The sequence below is a fragment of the Argiope bruennichi genome, chromosome 3 (assembly GCF_947563725.1).
Source record: "Argiope bruennichi chromosome 3, qqArgBrue1.1, whole genome shotgun sequence".
NCBI lineage: Eukaryota > Metazoa > Arthropoda > Arachnida > Araneae > Araneidae > Argiope > Argiope bruennichi.
Window position 1 is genome coordinate 17,412,732 of NC_079153.1, and position 14,188 is coordinate 17,426,919.

Genomic DNA, 14,188 nt, shown 5'->3' on the forward strand with positions numbered 1-14,188 from the left:
GCAGTTTATGTTCATTGAAAGGAATGTATTATCATGCAGCTGTTTATAAACCTTTAATAAGAATCTATTAAAGAATTCAGTTAATATGGATAAAAAAAAGAGTGGGGATATTTTTTTATCATGTTTTATTCGCACATTTGAAGCAAAACTTCTGATATAAAACATAATTTTTTAAATAATTAGTAGCCAAATGATGCACATAGGAATAGAATATAACAAAATAATAATATTCAACAAAAACTACAACAGTAATTTTTTTTACTTAAAAATAGTTAAAAATTTGTTTATAATACTTTTTAAGAGAAAATGTGTAAGGTTATATTTTATTTAATTTTAAGCAAAATAAAAAAAATAACAATATATATATATATATATATATATATATATATATATATATATATATATATATATATATATATATATATATATATAAATTCAAGAGTGAAAAGACCAAAAATATTATTCAAAACAAGATTTAACACAAGTATTCTAATATAAACAACAGTAATCTTGAGCAATAAATTCTTCTTCTTCTTTTTATTTACTTCAAAAACTAAAATGTGCATTGACACTTCTATTGAATAGAATATTTGATAGTTAAATCTATTTTATAAAAGCATATTAATAATTTAAATTATATTATTTCATATATTTACGATTTATATGAGCAGAATCTCAACTTCACTTAGATTATAAAAATGAGTTCTTTAGATCTTGAAATAAACCAATGTGTATTCAGAGCTACTTATTATAAATATAAGAAATATCTTAAAAATCTTATATAAAGATAAATATAAGAAATTCCAACATGTATACAAAGATTATATTTCCATGAAACAGCTTTAAAATCATTTGCTGTAGAAATTTCACTTCTCACAATTTTCATTCAAAACTAGTGATACTGGAGCCATAAACTTCCTTTTTCTCTCCATAACAATTAATAAATTTTCTTTAATAATATGCATGTTATTAAGGACATTAAATTCCATAAGTTGGGAAAGTCTATCAAATTTTTTGGCTGGGTATTTGAAATTATAGATGGAATAAGCCTTTTTACAATCACTAAATATACCAAAATTTGCAAATTCCAATTCTTCTTCAGTTTCTCTTAGAACACCTATATAAAATTAACAAAGAATGATTAACACAGAAATTCTGTATATTTATATATTTATAAAAATAGCTTAAAATATAAAATTTAAATAAGAGAAAAATTTTAAATTAGCAATGATTATGTATTAATTTTACTAAAATTGTATGATATATATTCAAGAAATTTCTTTTTTTTTAAAATCCTTACTTCTAACTGCATAAAAACAGTTACTTTACAGTCTTGAATTCTTAACCTTTCTTCCTTCTAAATTTCTTAATATTTATATATAAAGTGGTAGCTAAAGAATTGATATTTTAATTTCTGTTATAATTTCTTCAATAAATTTCTTTGAAGGAATTATAACAGAACACTTATAACACTTGACAACTTCTCTTTACTGATAATTTAATGAGCTTACAAAATTTAAGATAAAAACTATTAGTTAATTAATATCAGAGTTGCTATTTAACATAATGCAATGCAAAAACTCTTTACATTTTGTTAGTGGACTATTTGAAGTCCTATTAAAAGCTGACTGAAATGTTGGAAGTCATTTTTTGAAATATAATTCCTCTCCCTTTTCCAAACTGAAGGATAACATTAAACATGTGAGCTTTTTCTTGATAAAAGACAACATTTAATTTTAAAAAGAGAAAATAATTTAAAAGGAAGTTGCAAAAGAAACACTATGGATTTTCGTTTTCAAATGATTGTCATTATTTGGGTTGATTTAAAAAATAATAATTATCATATTGCAAATATTGTAGAGGAATTTCTACTATCTCTAAGAAAAAAATAATCTAATAATAGATGCATTTAAAAATTAATCACAAATTATTTTATGGCTTTTATAATAAAAATAACCCTTTTGATCTTCAAGGATTGAGATAAAAGTAACAAGCTTTCAAAAAAAAAAAAAAAAAAAAAAAAAAAAAAAAAAAAAGCATTACAATTTCTAAGCACTAAAAACCTAAAAAATTAGCATGATATGTTAACATTAAAAAATAAAATTAAATTAAAATTTTTTATACATTTTTATTTAAGTACAAAATGAGCATGCAAATTAGAAATTTTTTAGAACTGTTACTAAAGGATTTATTACCTGGTTGTTTAAACTTTTTGAAATCCAAGTTGAAAAGTGGAAAGTAGATAATTATTGGACACATTTCATTTGTAGGATGTTTAAAAACATAACATTCTTTAGGTGGATGCTTTATGAATTCAGTTACAAGATCATGTATAGGTGGAAAAGGACAATTATTTATGCGAGCCCACTTTTCTGAAAGGAGTAATTCCTGCAAAGGCAAAATAATTTTTTATAGTTAGATGTAGTATAGCACATTTGATGAATACAGAAAAAAATTGCCATACATCTTTTATAACATTAAATAATAATATTTTGCAAACCCTTACTTTCAAGAAAATAGTATAGAAGTTTGAGTTATTTTAGTATTTTTCAAACTTTTTAGAAAAGTGGCAATGTTTTTTTTTTATGCCAGTTCATTATATAAAAATTACAATAGATCAGTTACAGTTGCATATTAAGGAACATTATCTTTCATTTTTCATAATCAATTTCCTCTCGGAAAATATTAATTTTATTTAAAATTACATTACAATAGTAAAATGGCCTATTAACCGCTTAGAATTTACAAAATAACACAATATTTGCATTTTGATTTGATTGCATTGCAATATGTGCATTTATGTAAATCTATGTAAGTATAACTATCTTTGAAGTTACGTTTAATAATAGAAGTAAAAAGTAAGTTTTTAAAACATCCAAGGTTCTTTCCATACACACAGTTAATTTTTAAGAATATTTTTTCTTTCTACTACTTTAAAATAGGATTTAATTAATTAGATATCAGATACAATGAAACTAAGAAAAGACATTTTTATTTAATAAAAAATGGCATTTTCTTTTGTGATTGTGACAGCACTCTTTGGTATGTCTCTGGCAATACTTGCAAAATGAATAAACTTAGCCATCAGCAATGTTAAAAAGTGAAAATTTCAATTATGTGGAGTAAATTTCATGAGTAAAGATGTATACTTTTTAAAGCAATAATTATGTATGTTCTAACGATTCTTTGTTTTATTTATTAGAGATAGATATATCAAAGATTATTCATATCCAAAACTTCTGTAACAGAATTTTATGATTTATTTTTATAATTAATAAAGTTACTTTATCATTATTTTTTTCATTTTTATATAGACCTTATTAGTAAAAGATCCCTAAATATATATATAGAATATTTTCAAGACACTGTATGACAAGAAAAATATCAAACAATGTCATGAAGATACATATTTTATTTCACATACAATATTTTGTGTTTATAGAGAAAAGATGGAAACCCAGAAAAACATTAAAAATAATCCATACCTATATTTATAATTTTCTTTGTTTTTCACATAACAATTAAAACTTTCAAGATTTCTTATTTTATATATTGAAAAATACCTGCAAATAAAGCATTCTTTAACAAAGATATATAGAGACAAATGATCAAACCTTGAATGGAGCTGTATGATCTGCTTCACGACTACTAAAGTCAAATGTTATAAACAAATCTATAGATCTTTGAGGTCTTAAAAGTAAAGGAAATGGCAAATTGAAAGTTAGGCCACCATCCACTAAGTACAATGTTTTTGAATCAGTTGGTGCTGGCTCAGTAAGTCCTTTGAATAACATATCTAGAAAAGGATGAGAAAAATTTTCTTTTATAAAATCATATAATTTAAATAATTATAATCTTATTACATTTAATATTAGACATTCATAACTGCATGACACAGATATAAACTAATTAAAATAAAAGCATTCAGTAATTATATTAACTATTGACAAGAGAGGGAGAAGAACAAAGGTCACATAACTGAATTTCAATCCTGGCTCTAACTGCTGTCATTTCACATGATACATTAATGATTCTCTTAACTGGCAATATAATGTTCCTTTATTATAATATCATTAGATAGTAATATATTAATACATAATTTTTATTTAAGCATAAGCATTTCATTCAAAAATTCAGTAATAAGAAATAAATGTTGAAAATACACTATTTCCAGATATTCTGAAGTAAAGCAAAGTTCTGCATAGTAATGTAGCATTTTCCAAATGAATTTATTTTAGCCACATTTTTCTTATTCAAACTTGGTTTCTTTCTGCAGTTAAATAAAATGTTGCATCGGCATTCTTCCTACATTTAAAATAAACTTAATGAAAAGTAATGAAATGAACATGGGAAGAAATGAAAATAATGAAATATAAAATGATAATGGATAAACAAATATCTATTTTTATAAAAACATTAAGGCTCTGCCACAGTACTGATTTTTTTACAATTACTAACATCTAACCTTTTTTAACAAATTAATTTTCTTACAAAATAAAATCATAAAAAACTCTCACAAGCAAGAACATGGTAGTTCATATATTGGCACTGTAGAGCTGCAAAACAGTCTGCTTTTTTCCAGAACATGAATTAAAACTTTAAATTATTTAATTCTGTGCATAATATTTAAATCCACAGTCTAATGCAGGCTTTCTTTTGTACTTTCCAATTTCAGAGTCAACGTTGGAAAAACAATATTCTCTCTTAATAGAAAAAAAAAAAAAACATCTTGCAGAACTGAATTTTCATTCCTAATTATTCTTCTTAACATCTGAAGTAACAATATATTGCTTTATTTTTCACACATTATGAAAGAGATAGAGTTGCTGCAAAAAACAGGTGCATATCTAGAGAAATTAGAATTAGTATTTTAAAGTCTTTCCAGCAACAAAAAAATTGTTTTAGGAATCCAAAATAAAGGCAAAATAATTAATAAAACTAATTTAAATAAATATAATTTATAAAATTTTCTTTTAAATAAAATGTGAAAATAATTTTCTTACATTGTATTTTAATTTTATATATACTTCAGGATTTTTTTTTAAATCCTGCAGTTCCATAAATATTTAGAAAAAAGTATAAGGTAAGCAGGAAAAATGATGGAAAAAAATTCTGTTATGTTATTATAAGTTAGATTCGTAATTAATTAAACTTTAATTGCTTACCTGAATTTTTTCACTAGAATTTTATCTCAAGCAACTTTTTTTATAAATTCTTCAAATCAAAAGTCAATTATTAATAAACCAAAATCTAATTATTAATAAACCTTGATAAAAAAAGAAAAAATTTAAATTACAGAGAAACATCAATATATAAATATATTTAACTTAATTTCTTCATTTTTTATGATTAGTTAAGAGTGCAATTACTTTTTACTTTTGTATATATAGACAAACTTAAGAGTATAATGAAAAAATTTTCGTTCATAAATAAGAGAGCAATTTTTTCCTCTTCTAATAAAGCAAAGGAAAGCAGAAGAAATTTTTTAAAATCTTAAATAGATGAATAAGAATTTAAGGAACAGTAATACATGAAAATGATTAGTATTAGATTAATTATTAATGGATGGAAGTTTTTACTTCAATAGATTATATAAGAAAATAAATGGTTTAAAGGGAAAAATGGGAGATTTCGAAACTTACCATCACTGGGGGATGTTGGAGAAAAAGGAGAGAAAGAAAAGCAAGGGATAAGAGATAAGCCTCTCAGAGGGTTCAAAATGCATCCAGCCCTTCCTTTTCGTGTATCCAAAATAGAATTTGTGCAAATATTATTGACAAAATCTTTCCAAATGCTATGCTTTCTTTTGCCATCAACTTCTTCAGTAGCACAACTATAATAAGAAACAAATAAAAGAAAATACAATAACATATTGAAAAATTTTGGAAAGAAATTTGCTTATATTTCCAAAAAGAGTGGATTAAAAAAATGAAAAAGGTTTAGAATATATATATAAAAAAATTGTTTGGAAATCTAAAAAATGCTATAACAAAATAACAATGAGCATTACAAAATAATAAGTTTCATAATGAATAATGCTAACTCATAAAAAGATTTTGAATTAACAATTTGGAATAAAATAATTAAACAATGATGAATGCTATCAAAAATGTTTCTAACTTTTTTGTTTATCTCTTTAAAATTCACTTATTGAAACAAATAATTATTAATAAATTAATTAAAATAAATAAATTTAATTAATATATTATTTTATCTAAATAAAAAAATATTTAGATTTAAAAAATATTTTATATAAAAATTAATAATTTCCATTTATTATTTAAAATTAAAATTTTTTTTGTTAAGATATTTTTTTTGAACAGCAATATTTTTATTCATTTTTTTATATATTACTTTTTTTTATTTCAAAAAAAAAATGAAACAAATAAATTTTTTTAAAAAATGATTTTAAATATAAGTATGCTGATAAATAAATATAATTACAAAAATATTTGAAGTTGATGCTATGCAAAGATAGTAAAAAATAGCCATGCACTATAACTTTCAATTCCAGTTTTATTTATTTTCAAAGCTGCGCATAACAGTAAAAATATTTGTAACTAGGATTTGTAATAGTTATGTGAAATTCATCCTTAAAATAAAAATTTCAGAATATGCATAGTAATTACATAAAAAGAAAGACTCTCTATCTTGATACTTTGCCTTAATGTTTATCAAACTAAAATGAGTTTAGTTTTACTTTTCTTCTTAATGCAATTTAATTTACAGACCAGTTATTTAAAACATGCTATAAACGTCCTGATTTGATTATTTCAGTAAAAATTAGAATTTTATCATATGAAAACAGAATTCTTGTTTCCAGAAATAAAGAAACAGAAAAAGGAATGAAGCCGATATCCAGATTACAATATTTTAGTATAAATAATTTCTATATTAAAATATTTAATAGATTTTGTATGGGCCAATTGAAGTAGCTCAAAGCCAATTTTTTAAAACTGAAAAAGCAACTATTTGTAAAGATTATATTGAGTGTGTCAATAAAGTATAACCATCATTCAATAATATTCAGGTAAAAATGCCAGCAAAAATGCAGTGATATTAATATGCTGCATACAAAGCATATTTTTATTAAAAAAATGCAATCAGAATAAAACAGCAAAATGTGAAATGCAAAATAAGCCTATTCCTGCGTGAAATACCTGCTTTCTAAGTAATTTGCTTTGCTTTTCTGGACTAGAAATGAAGCTAATGACCATGATGTTTTAAGTTGTTTAGATGCAAAATAATTTCTCATAGTTGACCAGAACATCATTTTGGGTCTAAGATCAAAATTAAGCTCTGTAATATGCATTATATACCAGGAATATAACTACAGATAAAAAAAAAAGAAAAAGATAAAAAGTTTTCTAAATGGATTGTGAATACATAAGTGATTATAAAATTAAGATATTTAGTTAAGCATATGGATAATTTTATAAAAGAAAAAAGTTCAGATAATTAGTTTTTAAGAAATGATGGAAAATCATCTGAAATCTCATATTTAGACTCACTAAAAAGGTGTAATTTACCATACTTTAAATAAATTTAGACTAATTTATTACATGACATTCTAAATATTACCAAAACTACATTGAATGGATAAATATATTGATCATGCAATATATATATATATTTCATAATAATTTAATTTTTTTTGTAATTGAAATATTTCTCAAAATTTTAAAGATTCTAGTTCATATATGAATATCAATTTCATCTGCTTTAATATATATATATACTAGCAGACCCGGCCACTCGTTGCTGTGGCTAAGGTTTTTGTTATATTACATAGTAGTAAACTATTCAAGGGAAACAGTAGGAGAACACAGTCATGGGGACCACCATGCTCTTTTACACAGATGCCATTTGTAAAAAAACATGGGGACCTCCATGATTGCTTTTCTAGTACCGTTGATATTGAGCAAAAATCAATACAAAAAAAATTTAATTTCTTTATATTTTGTATTCAAGTTTGTAACAAATGAGTACATTACAAAGTTGTTAGTAAAAAACACGTAACACTTAAACTTATAAATGAGGTAGGTAGGGCAGATAGTTTTAAATCTTTGACAATAATGTTTATTATTTTGAATTATAAATACTTTTAATTTCAATTTAATTTAGCACTAATCGATGCACAATATTTTTGGTTAACCTGTCTTTAGCTAACACAAATAGATTTGACGGTTTGCCTACACGTGAACATGCAACATATAGTTGCCCATGAGAAAAACATGGATTTTCCAAATCTAAATCACAAATGGACATTATTTGGCCTTGAGATTTATTTATAGACATGGCAAAAGCTAAACGAATTGGAAACTGTAACCTTTTGAAGGGTATCGTAGATTCTGATGGTGTCATCGGAATACGTGGCAACAGGACCACTTCTCCTTTAAACTTTTCAGTTAAAATGGTAGCTTCAAGTATATTTCCGGTGATCTTTTTGATGACCAAACGCGTACCGTTGCATAATCGTGGTGGATTCAAATTACGCAGGAGAATAATAGGTGAACCAATCTTTAATCGAAGGTTATGTGGTGGCATTTCAGGTATATCTAGTGAATTAAAAAATTCAATTGGAAAATTTACACTATCATTTTCATCAACAACAGTATCGATTGATTTAAAAGACATCAGATCGCCTGGTAACAACTGTTGTATTTGGAAGTTAATTTCGTCAACATCAACATTTTTGGCTGCCAAAATAGCCCGATCACTGAGCTAGTTATGATTCAAGTAATTACTCTGTATATCCGGAAAAATATTCTGAATCAATTCATTTTTTCCCTGAAGAACAGTGCAGAAATTGTCTGGCAGTTTAATGCATTGCGTATTTGGTTGCAGTTCTATTTTACCGTTCCCAATATCTAGTAATTGTTCAGAAAATATTTGTGCTGATGGATCATTTTGCAATTGTACGCGCATGTTTATGGCCAATCGAAGTGTTTCAACACTTTGCCATAAGAATGATTGTTTTAAACATGCATTTTAATTAAAGATTGTTGAACAATGAAGCACTAATAATTAAAAAGCAAGAAGAATTCCACTGTATTATTTTTACTATAATATGAATTCAATTTATACTTCAGTCTAAATAACACGTGGTCGGCTATGCTAATACCAAAAATTGAAAAAGTAAGAACAATTGAATTTCATTGTATTGCGTTTACTACGAAATAAATTTAACTTATACTTTAGCCTCAGCAACACGTGGTGGTTATGCCATTAAATTGTAGCTTATGTGAAACTTTGGTACTTTTAACACAGCGCCATCTGTTAGAATACTTACTCAATCCAGTCAACAGATATCGCCATCTGTTAGAATCGCTTGGAGCTAACAGATAATTGTGACTGTCAAATAATGAACAAATAATTTGTTCCTTCTTAATACCTTCCTTCTTAGTATAAACCCTTTATGATGTATAATATATCCTCTAACTTCAGTGATACAGATTCTGGCTTCCTCAGCTTAAAGGAAAGATTTTTTTTAAAAAAAAAGTTATATATTCCACACATGAAGTTGCCATGAGATTTATTCCGTCATTGATACATTTGTCTGTTGCAATAATTCAAAATTCATTTACAAAATGAAATCAGTTTCAGAAACATTTATTAAATAATGATAAGCATTGTAGCTGAAGTGAATGATAGCTGACATAACTTGATACGTACCTGCAGTTTATTAGTAAAGAAATGAAAAACTGAAACGATTATTGTAACCATTTTTTATTATCATATCTTCAATAATTTATATAAAAAAAGATTAAATTTCATTTAGCATACAAATGAGTTAATATTTTTTTATTATCCGATTAGAGGAACTTATTATTGGCTCGTTCACTTACCTTTTTTACGATATCCTTAACAAAAGAAATAAAATCATTTAATTGAAAATTCAATGAAGGTAACAAATGTTATTGCCGTGCAACATTTTTCTTAGTAAACAGTCAGATAAAGAATCGGAATTCATTCAAAACGAAAAGTAATAATTATCCGTGTGCACCTCCAAGTATTTTTCCAAACTTCTTTATAATTAAAAAAAAGCAGAATTTTAGTATGTTATATTAATCAGTGATCCGTTAAAACGTTTGTAATTAATCATTTTCAAATAAAATATCTTATTTCTGAGAATTGCCACCGAGCACAGTAATACAAAATTCAGACATAAGATCGTGATACTTTATCCTTTGCAACGTATCAAATTTTTTGTGTGCATTAAAAAATAATTGTGGAAAATGATATCTTATTCCTGAGAAACGTTTTCAGATAGGATCATAAATAATTCGAACATTCGGATTCGAAACGTAACGCAAATGCGTGAGTTTTTCCACGCCAGTTGGGGTAACGCTATGCAGATTAGAAATTTTTAATTTCCTTTATTCGGTTTTATTTTAATTCAAAAGTACTTAAGAATGAATCTGAAAGATCGATTAATTAACAATGTTTAATTTTAAATGCATCAAACATTAAGAAAATAAATAGAATCGTTTCAAATAATCAGCCGAAAAATCTTAAGCCTAGCTTCATGACTGTTGGGAAAAAAAACTGAAGCCGTACTCATTTGGCGATGGGAAAAATGAAAAGATTTTTTTGGTGGGAAAGTTAGTTTTTAATTAATAATTAAAATTCTAATTAAAAATTGAAAAAAGGGCTATCCTATCTTTTAAGTTAGATCAAACTGCACACGGTGTGCAAATTTGATTAAAATCGGTTAAGTAGTTTAGGAGTCCATCGCGGACAAACAACGTGACACGTAATTTATATATATTAAGATACAGTTTCATTTTCTCTTATAAAAATCTTTATTCTGATGAGCACATATTGCATACCATACAGATGGGCAACAGAATAAAGCAAATACCTGTGAGGAAATATTCACATTTGCAAATAAGTCTGAATACCACTTGGTACAGACAGCTGAAACTTTATTATCATGAAAAGGAAAATACTAAATTATCTTTCAAAACCATAAAAAAAAATGTTGCATATTTCCAACATTCTCTGAGAGATTCTACATTCTCATATCTCACGGTCTTCTAAAAATATTTTATTGTTGTAGAACATTTATCTGTAGCTTCTGTAGTGGGATAAATAACACTTTCGGAGTGTGCAAGGAATATTTCTAATGCCAAAATATATTTATACGCACTAATAATAAAGAAGAATGTGTGTGTGAGCATGTTGGTACTCTACAAGATCTTAACATGCACTAAAGTTTTGAAAGGCATAAAATTCTTATGAAATATATATAGTAAATTCATTTGAACACTTTTTGCTCGCTGAAATTTTTTTTAATGCTATCTTGAAATGACCCAATTAGGGTAGTGTTTGAAGAAACCTAAAAGATATATTTCATACAGAATGTACATTTTCTTCAAATTAAATATTAAAATAGTTATATCATTCAAAATGAATACATATTTGCTCAGTTTATAATAACTTCAATCTTTCATGTCAAACTTCCAAATTTGTAGCAATTTCTCAGATTTTTTTTTCTTTACCAATTTTAAATCAGAAAAGTCAGCAATTAACGAGGCTTGGTTCTGAAGTTCAGCCAATATCTTTTCTTTTATAGTCATGGCAGAATTAGGTATTTTATAATATTTTTGCATTTAATAATAAAAAATGTCATGAAAGTGGCTGATTATGAATATTCTCTATGAAACAATAGAATAAAAACGAACTTTGCTATAATTAAAATAAAAAAAATAAAGAATTTACTTATGGAATTTCATATCATTGCTATAGATTCACTGCTTTTCTGAAAGAACCAACATTCTTTACAAGTACTAATACTTGTTTTTGCAAATATATCTTTTAAGTCGATTTTTTTTAACTGCTTGAAATTCCGAAGCACTAGAATATTTTTTCAAAAATCAAAAGCAAATGAATTCACTTAATAAATTACAATATTGATAAAATCATCTAAAGAAATCAGATACATTTGTTAAAAATGACAGAGCAGAAATTCAGTCAAAGAACTCACATTTGTTTCATAAAACCTATTTGTTTAATTTTTAAGAAATTCATGTACTACTTACGAGATATTATTAAAATACAAGTAACTTTAATAATTTTTACTATAATATTATCCGCTTCCCTAAATAATAAGATTTCAATAAAATCTCTAATTATAATAAAATAAAAAAATGGCATTAAATGATTCTTCCGTCATTAAAGATCCTTTAGATTTTTTTAAACATAGGATTTATCATTAATATTTTGTATTCTTAATAATTCTTCCTTGCTTATTTTAGCCACATTAATTATGCACTACATTTAAGTAGCAAAAAAAAAAAAAAAAAGACATTCTTTATTATATAACATTATTATATTTATACTTACGTATCTTCAAATGTCTCTTCTTCTTCTTCATTTTCAGATTGAATATCATCTATTCCACCAGAACCAAGATCTAGGTTCCCTAAAGAATTTGCATGCAATTTTATACTGCAGAATGGAAATGATCGCAAATTTTTTTAATTTATTAAAACTGGAATGAGAAAAGTCTATGTAGCATAATCAATAGATAATGCTTAAAGATTTCTAGTCAGGATGAAACTATACAATATGTTTCGCAGAATAAAGACTATTTTATATTGATAAGAAACAAGACCTGGAACAGTATATAGAACTTTGTCCCTATTTAATTTCAATAATGGATTAAATAAATTTCTAAATGTTTCACTGAGAATCTAAATGAAATTATGAATAGTTTTATCAAATCTGGCCCTTGAATATTAAATCTGACTGATCAATTTATTCTATTAATAATGTCCATAACATTTAAATAAAATATTAAGCTTAATATTTTACTTGATCATTAAATTTCTGATTTTCTTTTTAAATATGCATAAAAAAATTCAATTCTCAATAATTCTATTAAAAAGTTTGTAAAATTTTTAATCTATCTTTATCATATTGAAGAAGAGTACAAATATTGCGAAAACATCAAGCATTAAATGGATAAATTTTTAAATATCACTTAATATTCAAACAAACACATTACTACAAGCATCATACAAATTGCTGATTCTAGAGAAGCGAGCAATAAAATTTTGAAGTGAATTAATTAAAGATAGTTTATAGATCATATTTTACTGATCAGAATATTTATGAACTTTTTAGATCATATTTTACTTATCAGAATATTTATGCACTTTTTAGATCATATTTTACTTATCAGAATATTTACGCCATTTTTAGATCATATTTTATTGATAAGATAAAAATACATTGTATAAGTAGACAACATTTGACCTTCCCATGAAGGATGCTATAAAATTATTATGCAAAAAAAAAAATCATATTATTTAATGTAATAATTTAAATTTGAGGAGAAAAAAATAAAATCTCAACATTTTACTATGGAAATTTATATGCTTGCAATCAATTTTTAAAATCAGATTTCTCACAATCAAAAATTTTAGAAATCTTTGTTCAATTATTTTTAACTTACCAAGTGCATCCCGGAGGGCATCTTCTTCATCTTTAAATTCTTCTTCAGCATCAAAAAATATATCTTCTTCTTCATCAGAATCAATTGTAGGTAAAGCATTAAGATCAATAGACAATTTTGTTTTTTCTTGAAGGAGTCTTCTGAAGAGTATTGTAAAAGCACTTCCCCATATACCTGAATATGAAAAACAAAGAAGGGGCATTTTATAATTTGCTTCTCCCATAATTAAATAAAAGAAAGTGAATTTTATTTGGAATACAAAACTTTGAATTTTAATGATATAATTTATGTCAAAGACTAAAGAACACAGAAATGAATTTGATTACCTCGAAAAAGAAGGCTAAGGGTTTAAATGTTGTCAAATTAGTATACTAAAAACCAGTGAAGATATTTGTGTGACTACCAAACTAAAAGGGCTCTGTGCTACATATGCTATATGATTTATTTCTACGAAGAAAGTACCTCATGATATAAATCATACTCTCTGCATTGTTAACATAACAATCATCATACTTCTCCCACTTATGCAATATCATTATTTCTTATAATTTAAATAAAAATTATTAAGAATTCTATACAGGGATTCAAATTATACATTAAAAATAATTTGAAATTTTTGTTTCAAATAACTGCATTAATAGAAAAAAATATGAAAATCAGTTGTAAAATTTTAGTTAGCTGAAATTTTAAAATTAAGTTTTGTACTAAAAATATTAATAAATAAGG

General features: G+C 25.0%; 1 protein-coding gene across 3 annotated transcripts in view; it reads right to left on the minus strand.

The window, feature by feature from the left end:
• Nucleotides 1-546: 546 nt before the first annotated feature.
• LOC129964141 (cytosolic phospholipase A2-like) overlaps nucleotides 547-14,188 on the minus strand; it is a 31,004-nt gene continuing 17,362 nt past the window's right edge. Inside the window, exons 12-18 of one of the 3 annotated variants that reach the window (XM_056078835.1) lie at nucleotides 13,463-13,636; nucleotides 12,349-12,427; nucleotides 7,161-7,280; nucleotides 5,643-5,833; nucleotides 3,615-3,796; nucleotides 2,196-2,388; nucleotides 547-1,117 (exon numbers count right to left, since the gene is read on the minus strand). In XM_056078835.1, the coding sequence (XP_055934810.1) occupies nucleotides 867-1,117; nucleotides 2,196-2,388; nucleotides 3,615-3,796; nucleotides 5,643-5,833; nucleotides 7,161-7,280; nucleotides 12,349-12,427; nucleotides 13,463-13,636 (1,190 nt within the window). In that variant the 3' untranslated portion in view covers nucleotides 547-866. The remainder of the gene's footprint in view (nucleotides 1,118-2,195; nucleotides 2,389-3,614; nucleotides 3,797-5,642; nucleotides 5,834-7,160; nucleotides 7,281-12,348; nucleotides 12,428-13,462; nucleotides 13,637-14,188) is intronic. The other 2 variants (XM_056078837.1, XM_056078836.1) reach the window with 2 other exon arrangements.